Source organism: Homarus americanus, unplaced genomic scaffold, assembly GCF_018991925.1.
Source record: "Homarus americanus isolate GMGI-L3 unplaced genomic scaffold, GMGI_Hamer_2.0 scaffold40565, whole genome shotgun sequence".
Taxonomy (NCBI): Eukaryota; Metazoa; Arthropoda; class Malacostraca; order Decapoda; family Nephropidae; genus Homarus; species Homarus americanus.
Genome location: NW_024735503.1, coordinates 1,544,491 through 1,570,446, shown reverse-complemented (window position 1 = coordinate 1,570,446; position 25,956 = coordinate 1,544,491). Strand labels below are relative to the sequence as shown.

At 41.5% G+C, this 25,956-nt stretch overlaps 1 protein-coding gene across 4 annotated transcripts in view; it reads left to right on the top strand.

Annotated features, from left to right (window-relative positions):
* LOC121871198 (probable chitinase 10) overlaps nt 1-25,956 on the top strand; it is a 95,207-nt gene that overhangs the window by 54,479 nt on the left and 14,772 nt on the right. Inside the window, exons 11-31 of one of the 4 annotated variants that reach the window (XM_042373374.1) lie at nt 743-925; nt 2,034-2,280; nt 4,126-4,296; nt 4,619-4,786; nt 5,679-5,807; nt 6,943-7,050; nt 7,288-7,467; nt 8,016-8,148; nt 8,514-8,655; nt 8,820-9,028; nt 9,147-9,364; nt 9,975-10,313; nt 11,430-11,432; nt 12,032-12,446; nt 12,820-12,929; nt 14,287-14,847; nt 17,079-17,330; nt 23,416-23,603; nt 23,830-24,028; nt 24,542-24,721; nt 25,256-25,467. In XM_042373374.1, the coding sequence (XP_042229308.1) occupies nt 743-925; nt 2,034-2,280; nt 4,126-4,296; nt 4,619-4,786; nt 5,679-5,807; nt 6,943-7,050; nt 7,288-7,467; nt 8,016-8,148; nt 8,514-8,655; nt 8,820-9,028; nt 9,147-9,364; nt 9,975-10,313; nt 11,430-11,432; nt 12,032-12,446; nt 12,820-12,929; nt 14,287-14,847; nt 17,079-17,330; nt 23,416-23,603; nt 23,830-24,028; nt 24,542-24,721; nt 25,256-25,467 (4,347 nt within the window). The remainder of the gene's footprint in view (nt 1-742; nt 926-2,033; nt 2,281-4,125; nt 4,297-4,618; nt 4,787-5,678; nt 5,808-6,942; nt 7,051-7,287; nt 7,468-8,015; nt 8,149-8,513; nt 8,656-8,819; nt 9,029-9,146; nt 9,365-9,974; nt 10,314-11,429; nt 11,433-12,031; nt 12,447-12,819; nt 12,930-14,286; nt 14,848-17,078; nt 17,331-23,415; nt 23,604-23,829; nt 24,029-24,541; nt 24,722-25,255; nt 25,468-25,956) is intronic. The other 3 variants (XM_042373376.1, XM_042373375.1, XM_042373377.1) reach the window with 3 other exon arrangements.

The following is a 25,956-nucleotide window of genomic DNA, read 5'->3' as shown; positions in this document are numbered from 1 at the left end:
AGTTAAAATGTACAACGTGTTACTAGCTGTTCATGGCGAGAAACACAGTCTGGGTTTGATAGCCTAAATAAACTCTGAAATATAAAAGTAAAGGAAGGGTTTTTAGTCTGAGCAATGGATGGTGGTCGGAAAAATCATTTGGACACAGGGCATCTAATAGAAGATTACGGCATGATAATTGTGAGTCTTGAGATGCACATAATAAAATAAACTGTGGTGATGTATTGATTAGTCGTTAGAAGATGCTACAACATCTAGGGGTTCGTAGATCTCCGCGCCTGAGGTTAGAAGTGTCCCGTCTCTATGGAGTATGTTGTTAGTCTGGTCCGGCACCTCGCAGGCCTCTGCTCCATGCGTGGGAAATTATCCTAGGCCTAATATTAATTATATTCTAAACTATAAATTATTTTTATTCTGTAAATTATTAAACTACACAGTGAATTTTCATTAAATTTGGTATCCATACAAAGCTTAGTTTAGAAAACACAAATGGCCACCTCCCGCCATAAGTTCTTTCACTTTGTTTCCTCGTCAGAACAACTCTGCTTAGAAGAGTATATACTACATACTATCTTAATACTTAGTATAGAATACAGTTATATGTGCACATACATCGCGATACTTTTCACGACATTACCCTTGACAGAATTATGAAGTAGATACATAGTGTCTCGCTCTTGACAGAACTGCGTGGGTGTGAATGGATGTATTGGTTCTGAGGTGAATCTTGTTTATTCTACAGGCAAAGAGCGGCGGGAAGGAGGGCCAGTACACGCAGGAGAGAGGCTTCCTGGCCTACCACGAGATCTGTCAGATGCAAGAGCAGACCGGTTGGACTTTAAAGCGTGACAGTGTCGGCGGTCCCTACGCAAAAAAGGATGATCAGTGGATCGGTTATGATGACCCACAATACATCAAGAAGAAGGTAGGTTATCTGTGCAGCGACCCAGTGACCCGTCGTGAGGGTCTCTGGTTCACACCTAGTTTGTTACCTACACCAATGTGGTAACCATAAGAAGACCTTTGTTTTCTTTAAAGGGTTAAAACACCTGTATATGTGATTTAACAATTTTGTTTGTAATTTACTTTTTTGTTTATTCTTCTAGTGTGTGAAACATATTAAGGTATTTGTGATAAAAGTGGAATCGCGATAATTCGAGGCTAAGAACCAGAAGACATCGTGAATGATCAAAGGCGAATTTTAGTTTAATTGTTTTAAATGGAAATGGTTAGTTTGGTTGTTTTAATAAACACTACTCTACATATTGTACATAATATTGTACACCCAAAATATAGTACTGTAACACAGATATTGTACAAGTAGTTCTATATTACATAAACAACTTCCCTTCTCATGATCATCCTGTGCGTTATGCCAATACACAGACAGGGAGACAGGCGCCTGGCTGGCAGGGTCCGTGCTATGCAAACAAACCGCTGAGAATTTAATTCTACATAATAACTCATTTGGGGTTATGGGGGATTTTTTTAGGGGGAAATTTTATTTCTTTATGATATTGGAATTATAGTGATAATGCATTAAGTTGTGTTGAAGTGTGATGAGGGAGCAGAGGAAGGGGAGCCCTACCTCCCGCCTTTATTACAAAATCATCCTACTCCTCATTTTTTCGTAATTTTTAATTTTAAACTGTATTATATTTTCTGTTTAAGTCACATTAGAGTTGAAATTATATTGCCTCAGCTTTTATGGTTTCTTATGAAAATAACACTATAGCACTGGCAGCAGCCACCACTCGGCTGCAAAATATGAATATTTGACCATAAAATTTAAGGAAGAGATAATAATAGAGGCAGCCTCGGATTTAAGAAAGTGAATCTGTGTTTTATGAATTATTGCTACTCCACGGTACAATGAAGTGTTGATTGAACTTACAATTCAAAAGATGAAAAAAACGCTTGACGTTTATATGATGGAAAGCAGTGGAATCACCATACAAGTTTACATTGATTCAGAAGGTGATATATATGGCATCTAAGAAATATGATTGAACAAATAAAGCATTTAACTACAGATGGAGCTGGTCAAGGCGGAGGGACTGGGGGGAGCAATGGTGTGGGCGATCGACCTGGACGACTACAAGGGAGTGTGTGGTGGGGAACGATGGCCTCTCCTATCCACTATCCGCCGTACCCTAGGGCTCAAGCAGACCCTGGCAGGCGATATGTCTCATCATGTAGTCCACGACACACCCGTAGGACCCCCAGCACCCTCAACACCCTCGACAACTACTATTACTACCACCGCACCGCCGCAATCAAGTAAAATAGAATATTTACTTTTTAAGAGAATTTGAATGTGTTTGACGATGTGATTTTACCTTTTTTTTTCATAGATGTCCACCGCTTAACTACACGTTTCTTTGGGGTCTTGACTAGCTACAGTATTTCCTGGTTTCCTTCCTTTAATAACATCTTTCCATGTGACTACAATATTTCTTCATATGATGTTATTCCTGTGTGTTTATTTATCTTTAGTAGTGTCTCTGACTGTATTTATTCATTTTTCATTCTCTCTTAAATCTTTATGCATGTATCACTTCTTTCATCTTTTGTTGTTTGTTCATCAGTATGTTTTCCTCTGCTTGTCAGGTGTACATACCAAAGACCTGCTTTATATGTACTGTATACCTGCAGTGTTGTACATCCGGATTCTCAACATAACGACGACACTCACCTGTACTGTAAATAGTCCCTGATTGTGTTATACAGGTGTGTTGTGTTTGGTACACTTCCTCTTTACACATGTGCTGTCATTTTGGTAGGTGGGAGAGAGGAGAGCGGGTGTACCTGCAACCTCTGTTAACCCCACCCCCCCCCTCCCCCCCTCCTTCCCATACTGTACCATGTGTGTCATTTTCTGCCCCTACACTACCACTACTATGATTACACAATTATGATGCTACACTACTATGTCATATTCACTATTAATACAGCACCAAGACTTCCACACTATCATGCTTCTCCCCACCATCACCACACTACCATGTCCTACCTACCATGATCACGCTATCATCTTTTACCCACCATCGCTGCATTACCATCAGTCTCCCCACCATCACCACGCTACCATGTCCTTCCTACCATGATCAGTAACACTGTTGTCGTCATTTGTCATCATGAGAGGTATCTTATTTTTACTTTATCTTCTTCGCCACTGACGGCTCGATAGCCGCTTGGGCTATCGGTCACGTCGCTGTTACCCACTATTAGCAAGTACTGGACATGCACTGACTCCTGAATGTATCTGAACCTGCTCCGGTATTGGTTAAGTCTGGTCTTGTCGCCACAACACTCTCTGGCAGATTGTTCCAAGAGTTCACAATTCTCACTCCGAAAATGTTTGCACTCACAGTTTTCTGAACTTGTGGCTGTGACCCCTTGTGGGGTGGACGTCCGCCAGCTCCAGGTATGGACACTCAAGCGAGTAGTGCCTTTTGAGATGTTTATATACTTCAATTAGGTCACCCCTTGCCCGTCTGTAGTTTAAGCTAGACAGTTGAAAGCGCTCTAGTCTCTCTGGATAACTGAGATGTAAGTGCAGGCACCACTCTGGTGACCCTCCTTTGGACATTTTCAATCAACTGACAGTACTCCAGGCGGGGAAGCACCTCACTCTTGAAGATCGTTACGAGGGACTGACCGTTTAGATATCTGAACGACCTTCTTATAAGACCTACTAATTTAGTTGCATGATTCACCTTCTCACAATGGCCCAAGAACTTCAGTTTATTGTTAACATACACACCCAGGTCCTTTTCGGTCTCTATTAATGCAGTTAGTTATGATGAGGTCCAGCGGTTTGGGTGTTTGCTCCCCTCTGTAATGAATCGGATCTTTTAACATGTTGGAATAGAAAATTGTCTCTCGGAGTTTCTGGTACAACTCTCCTCTTCTTAGTACCATTTTCCCTTTACCATTGCATCTCCATACCATGTTTCACTACCATTCTTCTCCTGCTTGACACCCCCCCCTACACACACACACACACACACACACACACACACACACACACACACACACACCTACCTACCTTAATCTCTCTGGTTGGATGAGGAGCTCCAAGAAGATGGATGGCTGGCTCTTAACCATCACCTACCCCATCAGCAACAGACTCAGGAGACACTACCGCAACTACCACCACCACATCTACCAACATCAATTCAGCCAGTAATGTTTCTGAAGTTGTCAATGAAGAGGACCATAGCCACGCACCTGCTACCATGACCCCGACGGAACCGACTACTACTACACCTGTTCCATCCTTTAATTGCCCACGTGAGTACACCTGTTTGTTAAGGATGTATGTTAGAACACTCACCTGGGGACCCAAAATCTCTTCTTGCAGGGAATCATCATCTAGGAGACTGCTGCCGTTTTCTGTTTCTTTATTTATTTATTTTTAATGGGATTAGAATATAAATTAACTCTTTCCAATTATGTGCTTACTTCTATCTATCTAGAGAAATAGAATGAGTACTATCCATTCATGTTTTTTAAGTGAATAAATACCTACTCCCTACTATCCTCAAATCGACTAGACTTAACCTATCCACTTCCTAATCTTAAGCCCATAGACAACGACCTCGTCTATCCACAGGTCCCGGGTTCTTCAGGGAGGAAGTGGACTGCACTGTGTACTATGTTTGTGATAACACACTCATAGCTTACAAGTTTGTGTGTCCGGAGGGGTTGGTGTTTGACCTGATGCGTCGACTCTGCAACTGGCCACAGCACGTTGAGTGTGGGACTGGTGCTGCACATTTCAGTAAGTTAAAAGAGAAATTTTTTGTTGAAGTTTGTGTCTTGAGTTTCTGGGTTCTCTCTTCTCTCTTTCTCTTCTCTCTCTTTGCTTTCTCTTTTTCTTTCTTTTTTATAATTCATCTAATTTACATTATCTCTTGTGTCTTTCTTATCTATCAATTATAACTTCGTCTTATCTGAAGAAATATATATATATAAATGTTTTGTTTTAATATAATTTTCTTCTTTCTTGGCTCATTAGTTATCTCATTTTTTTAATTCTCTGGTTATCTTTTGCCAAGTTCTTACCCGATTATTCTCTCTGCTTTAAAACGTCCAACGGTTAATTTATTTCAGTCTTGTTTATTTTCTGTTTAGTCTTTTTATCGTTATTTGTTTTTTCTCCTATTTTAATCCAGTTTGTTTTTCTTGTATTTGTTGATTATTTCCTCTATTTTCGTATAATAATTACTTAACTTTGGCTTTTAAAATGATGTTTTTTAAGCTATACATTTTCCTGTTGTGAGAGAGAGAATGATTGTGTCAAACGCTCACAGCACAACTGAGGAGGCTGTAAGATGTGTGTGTGTGGCAGAAATGACAGCTTTAGGACCTGTAGGATATTCTGTCACATGCACACAGCAAGAGGGGCGTGTAAGGGGAGTGTGCTCTAATGGGTAGTGTTTGAGTGTCGTAAACTCTAAATAAACCTCTGCCAGGGTTCTTGTCTCACCTCACAGTACAGATGAACTTAGAAAAACCAAGAGTTTACTCTGTAACGAACTCATGACAGTCTTGAGGCTCTGAGATTAGTAAGAGAAGGCCAAAGGCTGCTGTGTCATAGGCTCACAGCGTCACAGACATGGAGGAGAGTTAACGAGAGTTTAAGGCGTTGACTTGATCCCGGGTGTTGACAGGTAAGAGCAAGTGTGAGAAGGATGGGCTGTTTACTGACCCTGAAGACTGTCGAATGTTTACCTGGTGTAAGCAGGGCGTCGCCTCCAGGTTTTCCTGCCAACATGGCACATTCTTCCATCCAAGGACAGGTAAAGATGATACCGTTGTCGAGATGAGACAGTCATGGTGATTTTAATCCGTATGCGCAGACACATACTTGAGACCAGCTTGTGTACATGGCTTGGACACCAATTAACCTGAGAATTACACAGGGGGATCAAAGATGATGGACAGGGATTAACATGCACTACAAAAAAAAATACAACACCGTGTTACATGGACAAACGCTGTTTAACAAACCTGGTAGGCAGAAAACACTTCATCTAATAAAGGAACGTGGAATGAAACTATATTTTTTTTGTTCAATCATCATAGGAACACGGAACCATACAATACGTAGAATTGGAAACTGAGGTAGAAACAGCATTAAAAGCCAGAGTGTTTAACAGCCAACACCGATAAAACACTTCCCCAGACTATTACAGTGATGTGTTTTGATGTGTGCGCCAGGTGCTTCGTAACTAATAGGTGCTTGTGACGATTATAAAACTCATCTTAGGACCAACATAACACAAGACATCCACCACTTGTATCAGCCATCATGATAGCCTCTGCACATCAAGTGTTCACAACAAACGCTAAGCATGCACGCTTTAGTGGTAAGAGTGATATTAACTCATCATGGAAATACTTTACTGTAGAATAGAACTTTTATTTATATAGTATACAAGGATGAGTTGATAGATGGGCCCCAAACGTAACCTAAAATTGCTTATTATGATTAAGTTCCATTCCCAGTGGGCCCCATTTATAAAGGGGGTTTCAGACTTATAAACGACAAACCTAATAGTTATCTATCCTAATGGACCAAAATCATAAAGGGTCCCAATATCCCAATTAAAATGGTTAGATAAGGTGTGATTAGGGTCTGTTGGGACGATGACTTATCTGAGCATAAGGTCGTCCAAGAGTCCCAGATTTGAAACCTCTTACAAACGTGATAATAAGAACCCCACAAAAAATATAATAAAACAAAGCGAATTACGTACATTTTCACACAGACTTAACACCTAATTCCTACCCATATGGACCCATTGGGATAACACTGTCTGTCTCCAAGTTCTTAGCTAGACTAAAATAGTAATTGGATGAAGTTATGTCACATCTCTTATTGACCCTTATTAACACTGAGTATAATACCTCCTCCTTCCTCCCTCCGTCCAGGTGCGTGTACACAGCCTGACCAGAAGTACTGTTTACCTGGGCAGACCATATGGGTGGAGAAGGAGCTGCCCACCGACACTCAAGCCCTTTTAAAAATGGCTGATCCCAGTGAGTACAAGCATGATGTGCTCTTTTTAGTCTGATTATTTTAATGTGGGTATTTTATTATTATTGTTAGGTATTAATGGTAATATCATTTGTATTATTGTTGTTGTTATTACGATCATTATTATCATTTTTCTCCTGCCTTCATCTCACCTCCACCTTCTTCCTCACTCCATCAAAACAAGCTCACCTAAACACACCCCTGACCACCTACCCACTGACTTCTTCTTCTTCCTCCAGGTGGCTACAAAGTGGTGTGTTATTTCACCAATTGGGCATATCACAGAGAAAGTCCTTACAAGTTTGCTCCAGAATACGTCGATCCTTCCCTCTGTACGCATCTGGTATACGCTTACGCCATGCTCGACCCCTCGGAGTTGGTGATGCGTGCGTTGGATCCTTTCTTGGACTTTGACTACAGTGAGTTTAATTCTGAATCAAAGTTTTTGGTGTGTGTGTGTGTGTCTATGTTTATAATTACTGTATGTACTGTAAGTGGATGTGTGTATGTCTGCTATATATTATGTAAGTATGTGTGTGTGTGTGTGTATTGTTATGTGGTGTAATGGTCGTCTCCTCGCCTCGCAAGCTAGCGGACCCGGGTTCGATCCCCGGGCAGGGTGAAACTTTGGGCAAGTTTCTTTACGCCATTTGCCTCTGGCTACCCAGCAGTAATTGGGGACCTGGATGTTAATCGATTTGCGGATCGTGTTCCGGGGATAATGGTTAACCAGTGCAGTTGGCGAGTTGTCCGGTTTTCTCGGACTATTCCTTGACACTGGGTCATGAGACTCGTTAACTTAGGGTGTAGTTGTTGTGTTGATGACAGCTTCTACACCTTAAACAAATTCACGCCAAGGTGGCCCTTGGGCCGGCCATCCTCGTTAGACGAGGGGCAACCATTATGTGTAGTCAAGTTTAGTACTAGATTTTCTACCACCTTAACGGATTATATTCTCTACTCTCAGATTTCTATGAACGTATCCTCGCACTGCGCCAGAAAGCCCCGGGCCTAAAGGTAATGCTGGGTCTGGGAGGCTGGGTGGACTCTGTGAGCAACAAGTACTCTCGTCTGGTGAATGACCCCAAGGCTGCCACCAAGTAAGTCCTGGAGAGAGAGAATTTACATACAGTACAAATAACTATAGTATAATAATTAGACCACAATACAATACTGTACTAATGTATATCTTCCCCCACGATACTAAAATTAAAAGAAGAAAAAATTAAGATAATAAAATAGACTTGAAACTCTTTATTCACAAGTTCCAAAATCCTATACAATAACACAAGAACAACGCCCAAAGCAGCTCGTATAAACAACATCAATACATAATACAGTAATACAATTAAGATGGTGATAACTGTAAACAATAACATATCATAAAACATTGACATAACTTTACCGGCTCATAAGAATGAAATTCAGGTCCACAAATATGAGATTCTCACCTCTCTGGACGCAGGTTTGTGCAGCATACTACTGATGTGTTGAAGATCTACGGTTTTGACGGTCTGGACTTTGGGTGGATGTTCCCCAAGTGTTGGCAGATGGACTGTTCTAAGGGCCCTCAGTCTGATGTGTCGGGCTTCACCTCCCTGATAAAGGTAGAGTTATTGTATGAGAGAGAGAGAGAGAGAGAGATAATGTAGATGGAGACAGAAATGAAACAATAAACAGAATCTAAACATTGGTGAAAATTTGAGTTCCCCGCACATAACACAGTAACCTCAGAGGACCTACATATCACAACACTTTTGACCTTCTACAGGAGCTCAAGGCAGCCTTCAACACCCAGTCTCCGCCTTTGTTACTGTCGGCCGCCGTGTCTCCCGCCCGCAACACCATTGACCGCTCCTACGAGGTGCCTGAACTGTCCCGTCATCTCGATTTCATTAACGTTATGACCTACGACTTCCATGGTGCTTGGGAGGGGAAGACTGGTCATGTCGCTCCCCTCCACACCAGACCTGAAGACAAGTGAGTTCATTAAATCTATCTGTCTGTCTTTTATACCAGTTCTCTCACAAAGTCACTACACTGTTTCATACCCAACGCATGCTGCCAACATGCTAACAACTTCTCCTTCTCCTCGTAGGTACGTGAGTCAGAACACTGAGTACTCCCTCAAGCACTGGGTGGAGAGAGGTGCCGACCCAGGGAAGCTGGTGATGGGTATACCCTTCTATGGGCAGACGTTCACCCTGACCAACCCCTCCCAGAATGGCCTCAACGCCCCCGTCTCTGGTAGTGGTGAGCGAGGGACCATCACTCAACAGAGGGGGATGCTCGCTTACTTTGAGATCTGCCAGGCTGGTGAGTTGTGGTAGTTCTGTCGGATCATGAGTTTAGGCACCGTGGTTTATTTGACATGATTAAACACCGTAACCTAACCTAAACTAACCTAACCACTAATGTAACATCATGTCAAGTGGAGGATTTACTTCCATTTGCAGGGTGTGACAGCGAAGTACACTCTCCTCCTGACCTAAGGGTAGCTGCTTTACACCCAGTGCAACTCTAGTTCACCTGTGAATGGGTTTCTAAGTTTATTTTGGGGAAGTGCAGGTGTTTGAGCCGAGTGAAGGCTTATGGAAGCAACTTTTGATTAAATTTGAAGAATATATAAAGTAAATAACCTTGGAAAAATAAGTGACTAAGACTTAGTAATTGGCTGCTTTAAGTTGCATTAAAAATGCACAAACAGGAAACTTCTGTCAGTCAGATCAGGAAAGGTTTGCAGTTGAAGTGACAGATTGCAGCCAAAAATAAGTAATTTGCTGGTTACATAAAGGCGCAGTACCTCCATGTCGGCTGACGCTGGACATGAAACGAAATAAAAGTAAATAAATTGGGAATATTTTGTTTCAGTAAAAAATATCCCTTGAGATGATTAATATTTTACCTTTATCTCTCTCTTCACCAGTCCGCACGCCAGGGTGGTCGAAGGTGGTAGATGCTACAGGAGCCATCGGCCCCTATGCTCACAAGGGCGACCAGTGGTACTCCTATGACGACCCGGCCACCGCCGAGCGTAAGGCCACCTTCATCAAGGAATCCGGCTATGGTGGGGCCATGGTGTGGGACCTGAGCTTCGACGATCTCTATAATGAATGCTGCAGAGAGTCCATGCCCAACCTCCGCTCCATCAACAGGGTCCTGAGGAGTGTGCCTTACCCACCCCCAAGACCTGGAGGAAACTGTGCCAAGCCATCTATTGGAGTTACCCCGCCCACGCCCATTAGGACCACTACTTACGCCTCAGGTAAGTTGTGGGGATTCTTTTTGTCGGGATGAAACACATGGGTGGGGACTCTTCCTTGTGTGGTAGGTAAGACAGACCAGTGATCTATTTTCAACGTACTATAGGCTTTACATGACCACTCCTTCCACCTTTCCTCCCGTTCCTCCAACACGAGTCTTAGAGAACTTTATGAAACCAAATATTTTACATCACGAAACCAAGAAATTTTATTAAAAAATCAGCAAGTTTAATCTGTTGAAACCAACATATTCCATCACGAATCCAAAAATATTTGACACGAAACTAACGAACTTTTATCAAGAAACCAACAAATTATCTCACAAAAAAAAACAACGAATCTATTTTGAAACCAGTAAACAAATATAACGAAACCAACAAAGTCTATGAAGAAAATGAGTAGAAACCGACAAATTTAGGTCACAAACCACAGAACAAAGTGACGAAACCAGCCAATTTTTTTTTACGATAATACAGTACATCAAACCAAACCACGAAACTGACATTATATAGCACGAAATCCACTAATCTTTATCATGAATCAGTCAACGTAAATATCGAATCAATCCACATACGTCATGAATCAGTCTACATACGTCACGAGTCAATCCACATACGTCACGAGTCAATCTACATACATCATGAATCAGTCTACATACGTCACGAGTCAATCCACATACGTCACGAGTCAATCCACATAGGTCACGAATCACCACAACATATACTGCCAAAGCTCACGAAAAAAAAAAAATCAGCAAGACGTTCTGTACAAAAATTCTCAGATTGTCACGAAAATCAAATATGATCAATAACACCAAATTTTTGAGATACTGTAAAAAAAAAAAAATAAAATATGAAACAGGACCAACGCACCATCATTGTACACGATACTAACCAATTGTGTATTATTGTCGAATATTTTACTTCCTAATTGAAAATCCGGGACTTTCATGAATACTTAATTTTGAAGAGAAGTAATTAGAATTTGAGCTTCTTAAGTTTAATTTGTCGTCCCTATTGAGTTTATTATTAAAGTCACATGCTGTAATAGTATTCTCGTGTGTTTTTCCCTCGCTGTGTGTGTGTCCTTCGCTGGCCGCTGAACCTTCGTATCTTCAGATGGTAAGTTGATGATCAAGATCGTCTTGGGACCCAAATATTGCTTACGCTTTGGTTTTTGGTAATTGTAAGAAAAACCTAACTGTTGGTGCCTTGGGATATGTATTTGTTTTGTTTTATTGTTATATTTTGGTAATTGTGTTATGAAGTGTGAAAGCTTTACCTTACGTGCTACTGATGAATGACTAAAACATGACGTGTTGATGTATGACAATTGCTGTGTTGACTGTGTTATAATGCTTGATGTGAAGGAAATTGATACACAGGATATAATAATGGAATACATTACTGGTGAAGGATGACAAAGCTAAGATAACCATTGTGTCAGTTATTATTAGCATAGAATGACATTATTGATCAATTTATTTTGGGCTGTAATGTGGTGATATAAAAAAAAATATTGGTGAAAGGAATAGGCCAAGGCCACTGTATACTCTATAAACCATTCATAATATAATATTAAAATTGAGGTACATTAATACGGAGGGAAAGAGACTTAGGATCAATAGATAGACTCCCTCTCGTATCAAGGGTCAAGGAGTCTGTTTCTTGAGGACATCCTCCATTAACTTTGTTCTTCTCTTCCTCTCTGACGTCATCAGTGTTCAGCAAGAAGCCCACTACCTCAGAGTACGGCAAGTTTACTGTGGAGGGAGGTACAACCCAATCCACCCCAGCTTGGATGACCCCCTGGCAGCCAGCCACTAAAAAGACCACAACTATGGCCCCTCCGTATCCTCCCAGTACTGAGACGCCTCAGTGGCCACCCACCCCACAGAAGCCTCATTGGCCTCCTACTACTACACAGACACCAACAACAATAACAACAACAGCAACCACGACTCCTACAACTACCGCCAGGTGGCCCTGGTTGACTACCATAACTACCACCAGGAGGCCCACTACGACTGCAGGCATGAGGCCACCACCAGCTGAAGCAGGAGGTCCAAGACCCGGCGACTCGTGTAAAGCCGGCGAATACTTCCCCAAGATTGGCAACTGTGACCAATTCCTGAAGTAAGGCTCCAACCTAGTCAGTCACCTTCACCTACAGCTTGACTCATTTCTTCACCTTCGACTTCACCATCATCTTGACTTATTTTCTTCATCATTATCATCACCTCCTCCTTGCTTCCCAATCACCTCTCCTTGTTACTTAATCACCTCCTTATGTATATCACATATGATACCCATTTTTTATTGTTTTCTAATCAACCACAGTTGGTAGGTTCTCATTGTTCATTTTAGCTTCACTGAATCCATCGTCTTAATGAATTGAATGAAAAATCTGGTGGAAGAATTATGTGCAAAAAATATCTCGCAATAATTGTGTTTCTGTATGACAGAAAGCTCAATCCGGATTCATGGGTTTTGTGTTTTATCCTTGCAGGTGCGTCAACAGTGAGCTTGTGGAGAATCGCTGTGTACCTGGACTACACTGGAACGCGAAGACCAATAATTGCGATTGGCCGAGCAATGCCAAATGCAAGAAGCGCCCAAGTAGGTATTAGGTAGACACCTCCCTACACAGAGTGTTTTATGCTGTAAAGCCTCCCATTTCTTTCATTTATTGTTGTGTTTGCTTGGATCATGTATTCCTTCATTTGTTATGAATCCATTTTACTTTGTTGTGAAACCTTTCCTATGATTACCGGGTATTTTAGCTTTTGCTATTACAGTATATATTGTACCTTCTACAGCCTTAGATTCTGCTATTTTAAGCTTTTAATTGCTTCCTGCGTGTGTTGCACATCTTGATTTTACTGCTATTCACCTTCCATAACTTTGCTACTGCACAGCTTTTAGTATATACAATACAGTACTGTATAGTACATGTACAATATATGGCTGCAATTCCATAGCCTTCCAAAGTGCTGCTGCACTTTGGAAGAGCAGTGTATACCGCCACCTGACGACGGCTATTTATTTATTTATTATTCTATCTCTTGCTTTATTCTTTATTTAGAATGCGTGGCTAATCGGTCATTTCCTTCCCACCTTTTCATCAGTTGACAACACTAACAATGTACTTAATATTTATGGGAATTAACGCTATATTTCCTGCTAACACGCCCCCCCCCTCCCTCTGTCGGCTGAGTGGTGGTGCTATAAGTTTAACACCAAGGGCGGGCAGACTTAACGAGCTTTCTACCTTGGAGCAGGTCAATGCCCCGCCCTCCCCTGCCTCTTCAAACGCGGTTTATTGGGTGGATGACGGTGCTGTTCTTGGTGGCCAGCTGATCTCTTTCAATATTAACTAATTAGGTTTGGTTAGGTTAGGTTAGTAGTGATCAACTTGAGTGTGTGTAGTTAAGTTAGGTTATAGGGCAGGTTAGCTTGGCTTTCTTGAGGTTAGTGTGTGTTATATTTTTTACAAAGCAGTTTGTAAATCAATGTATGTGATAGTGACTTTACAACTTTCTTTTAACAACCTTTGTGTTGACTTAACTGTGGAAGTGATTTTTTTAGGCTAATTGAATCTGTGACCGAGTGGTTAAACTGCTGGTGTTGAGAACCCTAACCTAACCTAACCTAACCTAAGCCTTGTTAGGGCTGCAGGCTACTTGGTCCTAAGGCCTACTCTTAATTTGCTCAGTTCAGGAGGTGACTTTATTTATTTCTTTTTCTTTTTTATCAGTTGTGTTGTCGAGAGAGGGAAAATTGTGTCGAGTTTTGCAGGTGTGACGTGAGTGTAAGGAGAGGAAGGGGTAGGAGAGAAAGTATGGTGGGAGGAAGAGTGGGAGGGAGGGGGAGAAGGAGAGAGGGAATGTGTGTTAGGTGAGAGAGAGTCAGTGAGAGGGAAGGACATATTAAATAACTTGAGACATGACAAGTATCTCTTTGTCTCTTCTTGTAGGCAGACCACCACCAGATGCCATCCGGCCTATGTTACCAGTCACCCCAATACCCTTCGAGCCTACCACCACCATCACCACCACACCATCTACAACCACCGCCACCACACCAGCTACAACCACCGCCACCACACCAGCTACAACCGCCACCACCCAGCGGTCCACAGTGACCTGGTGGTGGACTCCTGCACCAACTACTATTACTACTAAAGGCAGTACAAGACCCTGGTGGCAGCCCAAACCCACCACCACTTGGAGACCCAGAACCACAACACGCAAGTTCGATTGGTGGATGTCCTCTCGCTCCACCAACCTCTTGTCATCCACCACCACACCCCTCCACACTATAGCTTCTGTCTCCACCCACCGTCCACCAGCCAAGCCCTTTGAACCTACTACCTCAGGAACCTGTACAGAAAGCAAGACCAGGGGCGTCTTTGGGGACTGTAAGAGTTTCCAACAGTGTGTGAACGGAGGATGGCTCACGCTGCGCTGCGCTGAAGGTCTCCACTGGAACGACCACATCAAAATCTGCGACTGGCCTCAACTAGCTAAGTGTTCTAGTGAGTATGCGACCTCCATTGTTCCTTTATTTCTGCTGTTTCTCTCGGAGGTTAGACATTTATAAAAGAATATCTTATTTTATTTCTTTTATAGGTAGTTAAAGATAGTTAAATACCATAACCCTTTTCACGATGAGGGTTTTAAATACAAGTCGTTCTCACCTGATCTTACGATTCTTCAACTAACTCGAAATACAAAAAAAAAAACCCACCCAGAAAGCATTCCCAAACATACTGAAATACCAGTGTGGATCTTCGTCAACTTTCTGTGGTGTTGAAATATATACATGTACAGAATACTCGTGGCAGATAGTCATTTTAATGAGTTATACGTCCCATGTAGTTAAAGCTTATTCATTTGTTTATTTCTAATGACGTCATTCTGCAGGTAACACAAAACTACAAATACGTTTTATTAAGAACACGTATTTTTGTAGTTAATTCTCCTGGTATTTGTTTGTTTCATTAACTCTCTCTAAAGGTATGAACAAAATACAATAAATTAATCTTTCGTGTTGTTAACTTTCTTTTGGTCAGAAATATTGAGATGTGAATGGCATACCAGTAAACATTACTGTAAATAAATATTGATAGTAACATCTCATAGACCATGTTGATATGAGGGGATGCAATGCAGGAAGTTTGTATTGTATGTGTGAACAAGACCTCTAAACTCTTATCTTAAAAACAACTAATATGTATAAGCGTTTTATTAATTACTGATCGTCGAGATTAAAATATTTCCATTCTATGATAGTCAGACCGATGTGTTTTTTTCTTGTGACTTGTAGCAACTGTGAACATATTACCTACAATATACTGATTTCTATTTAAAACTTCCTCGTTTCCTGTTTTCATTGAGTTTTTTATTTATTTATTTTATTTTCTTAACTATTTTCCTCCATTTCGTAAATATATTGTACGTATGTGAGCAAAGTGAAGTTCGGTCCATCTCATAGGTAAACAAACAAGCATTCACAAACAGATTAATGTATCGTTCACAAATGATTACAGTAATTTTTCTACATTATTATAGCCACTAGTCATAAATACTTTAATAAGTCTGTAAATAACGTGAACTGAGAGTGAAAACATATAAAAATAAGATACGGTAACACTTAAGTTTGACGATATGTAGTGTTGTTTTATCGATAATCACGTGTGAGTTATTAAAGCGATAAACAGTGTGTTGAGAGTCCTGAATCTAAAACATTAAATCACATGTAGTTTAATATTGATGATATAGAAGAATGTTTATACAGTATTACTGAATATTACTGTTGGTGTATTTTGTCTGAATGTAAATACTGTATCACCAAACTTCTTTCAATATAATTAAATTGTTGAGAGATGCTGAACTGCAATAGTCAGAGAAATGTAATACAATTTTTCTCAAAATAGACGTACTGTGCTTCACTCTGTCATTACCGTATTCTAATATCGGACGTAAACGAAACTCTTGAGACTCAATGATAGGTTTTGTTGTGTTGTCATCTCATACAACACCAGGTTACTGATGATAAACTGACTGAATTATAGACTAGTGTGTTGATGACGACCGAGAACTGGTCACTGGCTGTGTTGGTACGTGACCTGTCTGTTAAGCTGTCATGATCACCAACCGAGTCTATGTTTTACAGCTAATGACTGACGACAATATAACATGTTGGTTAATGATTTCTTTACGTTTAGCTATGATAATAAGACAAGTAGGCCGTGAAATAATCAATTAAAGATTCAGGTTAGTTCTAAGTGTTCCTTGGGTCGAGTTGTCACTACCGTTGGAGGAGTGAGACACTGAATTGCACTTTGTATAGATAACAATCATAATGATTAATAATAAATACATAAACACAACACTCATGCATGGGATGTAGCATGTCAGCTCACCAACTTATATGATTATGTTCCTGGGTATGACTGCATGACCTCTTGTGCATGATACCTGGCATGCAAGCACAAATTATCAAGCAGGATCCAGATGGTGAATTCATTTACGTACGTCACTATTTAGTGTGTGTTCTGAGGGAATTTGCTTCTACAGGTATTGAAAATTTTATATTTGGCCAGAGAGCTATCTACACACTCCATTATCTGTAGCATCTTGGATCTATATATCGCCTAGCAATGACGGAATCCATCAATGTGACTTTGAGAGAATGAAGTGGGGTCCTCCTCATCTTCCCCGTTAGCCAGATTGTGTCCCCGTAAGTGTAATGAAAACCCCACAGGTTCACTGTCCATTCGTGACTTGGAAGATGATGATGATGATGAGGCAGATGTAAGAGCTCGTCCACGCTGCTCCAACGAAGGTCAGGCGTTCCAGGGCCCTCAGTGCACCGCTGTAGTGAAGTGTACTAAGGGGTACTTCACAGTGGGGCACTGTACTGGCGGGCTGGTGTGGAACGACCATCTTGGCTCCTGTGACCTGCCCTCCCGCGTCCCCAAGTGTTCCAACGTTATCCTCACTCCTAAATCCGAAGGTAGCCATCTCATCCAGGCCTTCCCAACCCCCTGCCTACACCCTGAGAGTCCCCATGACTCTCTTCTGCCTTCAAAGCGCTGTGTGTACTCCCACCCTGCTAGCTGCTAGCCTCGTTTACCTCTGCCTGCCCTGGCGATCCCATCCGTCAGTGTCATTCATAACTGCTAGATTTGCCTTCATCCATCAAAGCTTCGGCATTATCTGCTTGTTCTCTTTACTCGTCAATATGACATCATCTGCCAACATTACCTTCATCCAACATTATAACATCATGCTGAGTCATCAGTCAGTTATCAGGCCTTTCATCATCCATCAAATAAGCTTCATCGATCTATACCGTTCCTCCTCCTCCGCCACATCCATTATGCATCTACCAGCAACCGCTTCATAGGTAAAAAGCTTCATCCAGAGTCCTGCAACACCCAGCTTGGCCTTCACTCCCCAGCACAGCCACTAAGCCGTCCCTTTGACTCTTAAGGGCTATATTGCGGCTGTGAACTGTACCTTCACCCGTCTGCAGTCCCGCACACACCTACGGCTAACAGACCCGGCCCAGGACCTACCAACACCAACATAGTCAATCCTGTTCTTTTTTTTTTCCATCGTGGCACTGCTTAATGTTCTGGTGGCATCGCTTGATATAAATCCTTTTTAGGGGGGAGGGGAGGAGGTGTATTCGGTGTTCTCTTGTATATTTATTTCTTGTGTGTGTAGTTTGTCCTCACCGCCTCCTACGTCCGTTCAGGGTTAAGGGATATATCTCTTTGTGTGTTGTGAGTGTGTGTCTGCCGTGTGTAGTAGTGTTTCTCTCTCTGTGTCGGTCTGCCTTTCCCTCCTCAGCCTCACAGGTCGAACACCCACGAACACTCCAGCCAGTACAGGTTGTGGGGAAGGTAAAGTGTCCTCCAGCGACCTACTGCACCTGTGTATATATTTAAGCTAATATTCTTCTCTTGCAGGGTAATGCGGGTAACACGGGCGTAGTGGGAAGCCTCTGTGGTAATATAAGGATGAGTGTCCTTTTTAACTCCATGTGTATATATTTTATTTTGCTTCTCACCTAACATTTGCATGTGTGCTTGTTCGACTAACTACTGTACTGTACTATCATGACTACTTCTCATCTTACTACCACCACCACCACTACTACTACTACTACTACTTTTTTTTTTTTTTTAAACACGTGGCCTCCAGCCTCCCCCGATAGCCACACCTTCGCCACCATTTATTTACCTTAATATTAAATATCCTAATACATAAGAAACTACTACTACTACTACTACTACTACTACTACTACTACTACTACTACTACTACTACCACCATTACTACTACCAATAGCAGTGGCTACTACCACAATTACCACCAAAACAACTACCAGCAACTGCTACTGCTACAACCACAACCATCAGTGCCACAACTAACACTGCAACCACCACTACCACAACTACCACTACAACCACCAACCTCACTCCAGAAGTCGAGTTTTCGCTCATCTACATTCTGTCGTCACCACACAGCTCACATCTCGTCGCCCTTGTCTACATTCCTCAATTTATCGAGCATTCTCTTATCTCCCATATATCTGCTTATGTTTATATTCTTATTGTCTGCTTTGCTTGTTGCTCAAATAATTTTCTTGTTATTTCTACTTATTCATTTGTATATTCCATTATCATCGTCTCACCTTAGCCGACTCCTCTCCTTGGCTGTTCCCTCTTCCCTTCTAACCTCATTCCACGATCCTTAATTCTCCACCCTTTCCCTTCCCCCACACCGCTCCCTCCTTTACACGCACTACCTCCCATACCAACCTGTCTCGTTGACCCAACTGAGCCTCCCCTCATCGCCTCCACCCCTCCCTCCCATTAGACAGTGCTGCCATGACAAGGAAGGCTGGAACCACTGGCGCGTTAACTATGACCTAGAGTGCGAACCATGAATACGGTCTCTGACCCTCAAACTGCAAGGTCTTGGTCTTCTGGGAGATGGTCAAATTTCATTGTCCGTTTAAAAAGACATACATTTCTGTTCATCTGAGTGTGTGTGTTGTTCATATATAAGTTTAAATTCTTTGATAATTTGTATATTTTGTGAGGATAAAAAAAAATACAGTATACAAGTTACCTGAATTTGGGATTTTCTAAATATTTGAACAGGTTGTTAAAATTCACTTTGTTATTCTGTTCCTCCCCAAAACTTATTAAAATTAGAAATCACGAGAAAACAAAATTCCAAAATATAAATTAAAAAAAATCGAAATTATATATATTATTTTTTATCTGAATAAAATCAAATCCAAATTTTACAGGTGAATTCAGTTTGAAAATTGTATTAATTATTATATCTATCAAAGTTCTAAAATGTTAAATTCTATCTCTTTACTGTTAAATCGATCTCTACATTTCTTGAACCCCAAAGATTTTTTTTCGTTTATCAGAAAAGAATAGTGGAAAAAATTATTTACTTCAATAAATTTCTAAACTTGTCTTTTCATCATTTTGCTTGATTTTATTTTTTATTTTTTTCCCAGAACAGTACAGCATTATCAAACGGGTCCTGTGTTGACCCGACTGTTGTATTGTGACAACAAATTTACTGCATGGTTCTCATCCTGATAGTAACATGAGTCACAGAGCTCATGACACCTGTTGTGATGCTTTCTAGTAACTTGACTTGACACCTGTTATAACAGTGTTACCTTTTAACACCTGCTGTGACATTTTGATATCTTACTTTATGTTGTCATTAGTTGTGACTATGACACCTGTTGTGGCAGTTTAAGACACACATGACGACATTTCTGACCTTATGACACGTTAAATTGTGATCTTATGACACTAGCTGACCTTATGACACCGCCACAAGTTATGACCACATGCCACTAGATGTGACCACGTGAAACGAGTTGTGATCACATGACACAACTTCTGACCACATGACACTACTGTAATTTTGACCACATGCCACTAGTTATGACCACATGACATTAGTTGTGATCACATGCCACTAGTTGTGACCACATGACATTAGTTGTGACCACATGCCACTAGTTGTGACCACATGACATTAGTTGTGACCACATGCCACTAGTTATGACCACATGACACTAGTTGTAATCACATGCCACTAGTTGTGACCACATGACACTAGTTATGACCACATGACATTAGTTGTGACCACATGCCACTAGTTATGACCACATGACACTAGTTGTGACCACATGACACTAGTTATGACCACATGACACTAGTTGTGACCACATGACACTAGTTGTGACCACATGACACTAGTTGTGACCACATGCCACTCGTTGTAACCACATGACGCTAGTTGTGACCACATGACACTAGTTATGGCCACATGACACTAGTTGTGACCACATGACACTAGTTGTGACCACATGACACACTGTAGTTGTGACCACGACACTACTGTAGCTGACCACATGACACTAGTTGTGACCACATGACACTACTGTAGTTGTGACCACATGACACTACTGTAGCTGTGACCACATGACACTAGTGGTGACCACATGACACTACTGTAGTTGTGACCACATGACACTACTGTAGCTGTGACCACATGACACTAGTGGTGACCACATGAGACTACTGTAGTTGTGACCACATGACACTACTGTAGTTGTGACCACTTGACACTAGTGGTGACCACATGACACTAGTGGTGACCACATGAGACTAGTTTTCACCTTTGATACCAATTTGTAACCTTAAGGCATTAGTTGTGACACCGTTTGTTACTTTATGATGCCACATGACACTAATTGTGACTGTATGACACCATTCATAATACCATGACACCAGATGTGACATTATGACGTGAATATCGATGCCAGTGGCAAATGACAAGTGACGTCACGTAATGAAACTCGTTATGATACAAAAGTGATATTATTGACACCATTTATAAACTCATGGTACCACACTAGATGTGGTCAGGCCACTTTTGTAACCGGGACGCAACATTATGACACCAGTTATAACAGTAATAAGATCTGACCTTATGACATCAATTGTTGTGGCAATTCGGATTTTGACACCAGTCTGATCTCCTGACACCATAAAGAGAAAAGTTAGATGTGACTTTATGACACCAGTAATGACCCTTTGTCACCATTTGTTGCTTCCTGTCAATAGTTATGGCTTGACAATTGATGAACTTTTTTGATACCAACTGTTGTAATGTTATGACCTAAAGTATTTCTTATGACATTAATCTTGACCCTAAGATACCACTTTCAGATTTATATCTCGACTCCTTGACACCAGTAATCGTTGCCATCATCTTGTGACACTAATTATGTTTTCATGATGCCATTTATGACCCAATCTGTCGGAAGCTATGAACATGTGATGCCAATTGTGATTTTATGACACAAGCCTGTTGGACGGCATAACTCATGACACAAGGTAATGTAGTCTTCATGACATCATTTGAGACCTTATGACACCTGTTTGTGGGGTGTCAAAATTCATGACACACTGTACCTGATCTCTGTGACCTCATGATCTCTTGCATGTTGACCTATGAAGGAGGTGGGTGGTGGGGGAGGGGCGGAGGAGAGGCCCACTGGAGCCACTCATGTACCACTGTAACCACCCACTTACTCTGTACCTCCGATGTACCATTGTAATCTCCACACACTGTACCATTGTAACCCCATACACCGTACCACAGTAACCCTCCTTACACTGTACCACTATAAATCGACTGTACCTTACAATGTACCACTGTAACCCCCCTCACTCTGGTACATTGGTCTTCTGTACCCACCACCTAAATATAATAAATACCTTTGGGTCCCTTGTACAGTAATGGTGTTCTGAAAGGAATCGAATCCCGAGTTGTTATTATAGGACACCTGTAGAGACCCATGACACCTGGAGGATACTTGTAGAAACCCATGACACCTGTAGAAACCCATGACACCTGTAGAGACCCATGACACCTGTAGAGACCCATGACACCTGTAGAGACCCATGACACTTGTATGATCTCACAATGCCATTACAGGACCTCTAGAACCCCTCTGTGACTCGTCAAGATGTGAAGACCCTGTCAGGATCTTTCAGGGATGAGTGTATGAACCCTGAGAGTGTGAGAGAATATTCAGGGTTATGTTGTTTACCTTAGAGTGGTACAGAGTGTTCATGTTCCTTATTGCGCCATCTCCTCGTGTTCCATCCTCCACCGCCCACGCCGCTGCCCACGCCTTCTAAGTGTTTTTCTCATTGCCCTTCTTCTTGTTCCAGCCTCTACAGTGTCGCAGAAGGAGGCCAGCCCCGCCCTCCTCCCCCGGCCCGTGAGGCAGCTCTCCCCGCGCCCACATAGCTGGTTCGACAGTCTCCGCCACCTTTCCTCACCTCCACATTCAACCTCCTCCACCACCTGTTTCCCCTCAGCTCTCTTTTTGTCTCAGTATCTCTCATTAGACCGATTATCACTTCTCCTCTGCGTATTTCTTCCAGCTTTTCTACCTCAGCACTATTCTGAAACTATCGGTTGAAGACCAAGATTTAAAAAAAAAATGTAAACACGATACACGAAGAGACTGTATTCATGGTTGTCGTACTCAAACAGACGCCCTGTGCCTTACCTCTTGGCTGCCTCGCATCGCTTCTCTAATGCATCAATTAACCTATGCTTTGCTCACTGCTTTACCACCTCTCTAAGTAAGAATTTACATGCATTTAATTAGTGATTATATTAAATGACCCTTTGTTTTGCAGGTTGTATGAGTGTGGTAGTTTTGTGGTAGAGATTAGTTTGAGTTGATGATAAGTTGGCATATTATAGCATTAAGGATGATTGGTTGTTGTTGTTTCGTTCTACTGTGTTGGGTTTGTGGGTGTTGCTTCAGGATAGGTGAGAGTTTTACCACCACCACCCAGAGCTTAAAGGGTTACTCCCCAGGGTGTATCCCTTATGTTCACTCCCCCAGTCAACCCCTACTATATGGGCCAGGAATAGATCAGGAAGGGAAGGACTGGGAAGGAAAGATGGAAAGGTAGGGAGGGAGTTTTAGGAGGGGTGACAATCTCAAATCTCCTCCTTCAGCTATACGCCCCGCCGAGGTGATTAGTCCCTCCGTAAGCCAGAGTGCGTCCCCTGTTGATGTGGATATCAGCTGCACGATGTCTCAGGGATTAATGCCAGACCCTTACGACTGTAGCCGCTACCGAATATGTGGTGTTGATAACAAGTGGATATCTCAAGCGTGTGCTCCCGGCTTGAAGTTTAACCCGGTCAGTACTGTGGTTCATTTTGTATATTCTTTTAAGTACAGTAATGCAATTAATCTTGTTTTGACAAATATATTGCCATATACTGCAGCAACCTCAGAGTACTGTACATAGTATTCAGCATTACACAGAGTCATTTCAGTAGAGAGAAAGTGAATGTGTGTGTTACAGTCCATGCAACAGATTATAACATGTACAATTGTAAATGATAGTCTCCCCTACACAATAGGTAAAAAAGAACTGCGACTGGCCACGCAATGTGAAGTGTGCGACTCCCCCACAAGCTGATGCTGGTGTCCAGCCTCCTGGTCCTCCCCCGATCCCAGCTCCCGGTTCCGTCGTCTCTACCACCACCACCACTGTCACCAGCAGCACCATGGCCCCTGTGGTGACTCTGCCCTCAGTGGGGTCTAGTGGTGGTCTCTCAGGTGAGGTGATAGACATTATTTTGTTCAGAAAAGTCATGAGTGGAGCAACAGCTGACTGGGAGAGTTAACCAACTTTTGGTACCTTTCTTCACCTGGCCTCCACTTAGATATATTAACAGGTGTCTCTATAAATGCTCACTTTTTTTAAGGTTTTATGAGTAGCATTTTTTTGTAGTTTCCCAGAATGTACAAAAGCACTTGAACTTCTTCATGATGTTACATACTGATGTGATTATTGTGTAATTCATCATTTTGTGTTCCAAATCTAAAGATCTTTACTTTTCCTTAATTTTACATCGTTTTAATGGCCAGTACAACAGCACATGTACACCATCAAGAGATTACATTAATTGTACCACCTTATGATTTATTTATTTATCCTTTGTTAAAATATACTAAAGTGCATGTACTGTACTCAACAAGAAATTACACCATGATATGCTAACTTGCCTAATGCTCCAAAGTCAGTATTTTTCCCATGTTAAAATGTACTACAGCACATGTACTCAACAGGAGACTACAAGGTGGTGTGCTACTTCACCAACTGGGCGTGGTACAGGCCTAATATCGGAAAATATACTCCGGATAACATCGACCCAACACTGTGTACTCACATTGTATATGGCTTCGCTGTACTCGACTATAGCAACCTTATAATGAAGCCGCATGACTCGTGGGCTGACATAGATAATAGTAAGTATGGTGGTGGTTATGATAGAGAGAGAGAGAGAGAGAGAGAGAGAGAGAGAGAGAGAGAGAGAGAGATTTCTTTCATGAAATTGAATTGTAACAAAAGTTATCGTAGTAAATAAGGAATATTTGTACAGTGATCAAAATAATGACAGCGATGATGATGATAATAATGGACAAGTGAAAAAGATGATGATAGTGGTAATAGTGATATCAATAATGATGTTAAGATAATGCTGATACTAGTAGGATTCATAGTACTGTAATGACAATGATAATAACTATAATGAAGATAATATTTTTATGGTCTTTATTGTTGTTTTCACAGTATTGTATTATTGTTAATGTTTGTTATTATTAATTTTATTATTATTATTATTATTATTAATGTTATTATTATTATCATTATTATTATTAATGTTATCATTATTAGCATTACCATCATTATTATCAATATCATTGTCATCATCATCATCATCATAACCATCGGTATATTTAACCAAACCAAACTTGCCTCACCACCTCATTTTTCTTCAGAGTTCTACGAGAAGGTGACAGCTCTCAGGGCCAAAGGCATCAAGGTGACAATTGCTATAGGTGGGTGGAATGACTCGGCAGGTGACAAGTACAGCCGCTTGGTGAACAACCCCGCCGCTAGGGCCAAGTTCATTGAACATGTCATCAAGTTCATCAAAAAACACAACTTTGATGGTCTGGATTTGGATTGGGAGTACCCCGTATGCTGGCAGGTGAGTGTGTGTGTGTGTGTGTGTGTGTGTGTGTGTGTGTGTGTGTGTGTGTGTGTGAGAGAAAATGCGAAAAGGTGTCCAGTATCATACACAAAGAAGCACGGCGATAAAGTGGATACAGCACTCGCATACTGTTCCAGGGGTCGGTGGTTCGATTCCCAGGTACTCCCAGTTCACCCAGCTGCAAATGGGTAACCAAGTTTACAACTTGGGAAGTGAAGATGGTAGAGTACCAGCCATGCTGCCTCCTTGTGTACCAATGGTTTAGTATACAGTATGCTGTATCCACACTGTCCCTAATTGGCAGTCATGCCTATGGTACCCACTTTTACTCTTATCATACACAAATACAGGAATATAAAGAGAGCGAATATATCAGAACATGGATGTTTAAATGCGTGAGTGTTAAGACGCGGACAGAAAAAGGAAGATTAAGAAAACCAAAATACACTCTTCTCCTCCCCCATCACTAAGGTACTCCTCCTCACT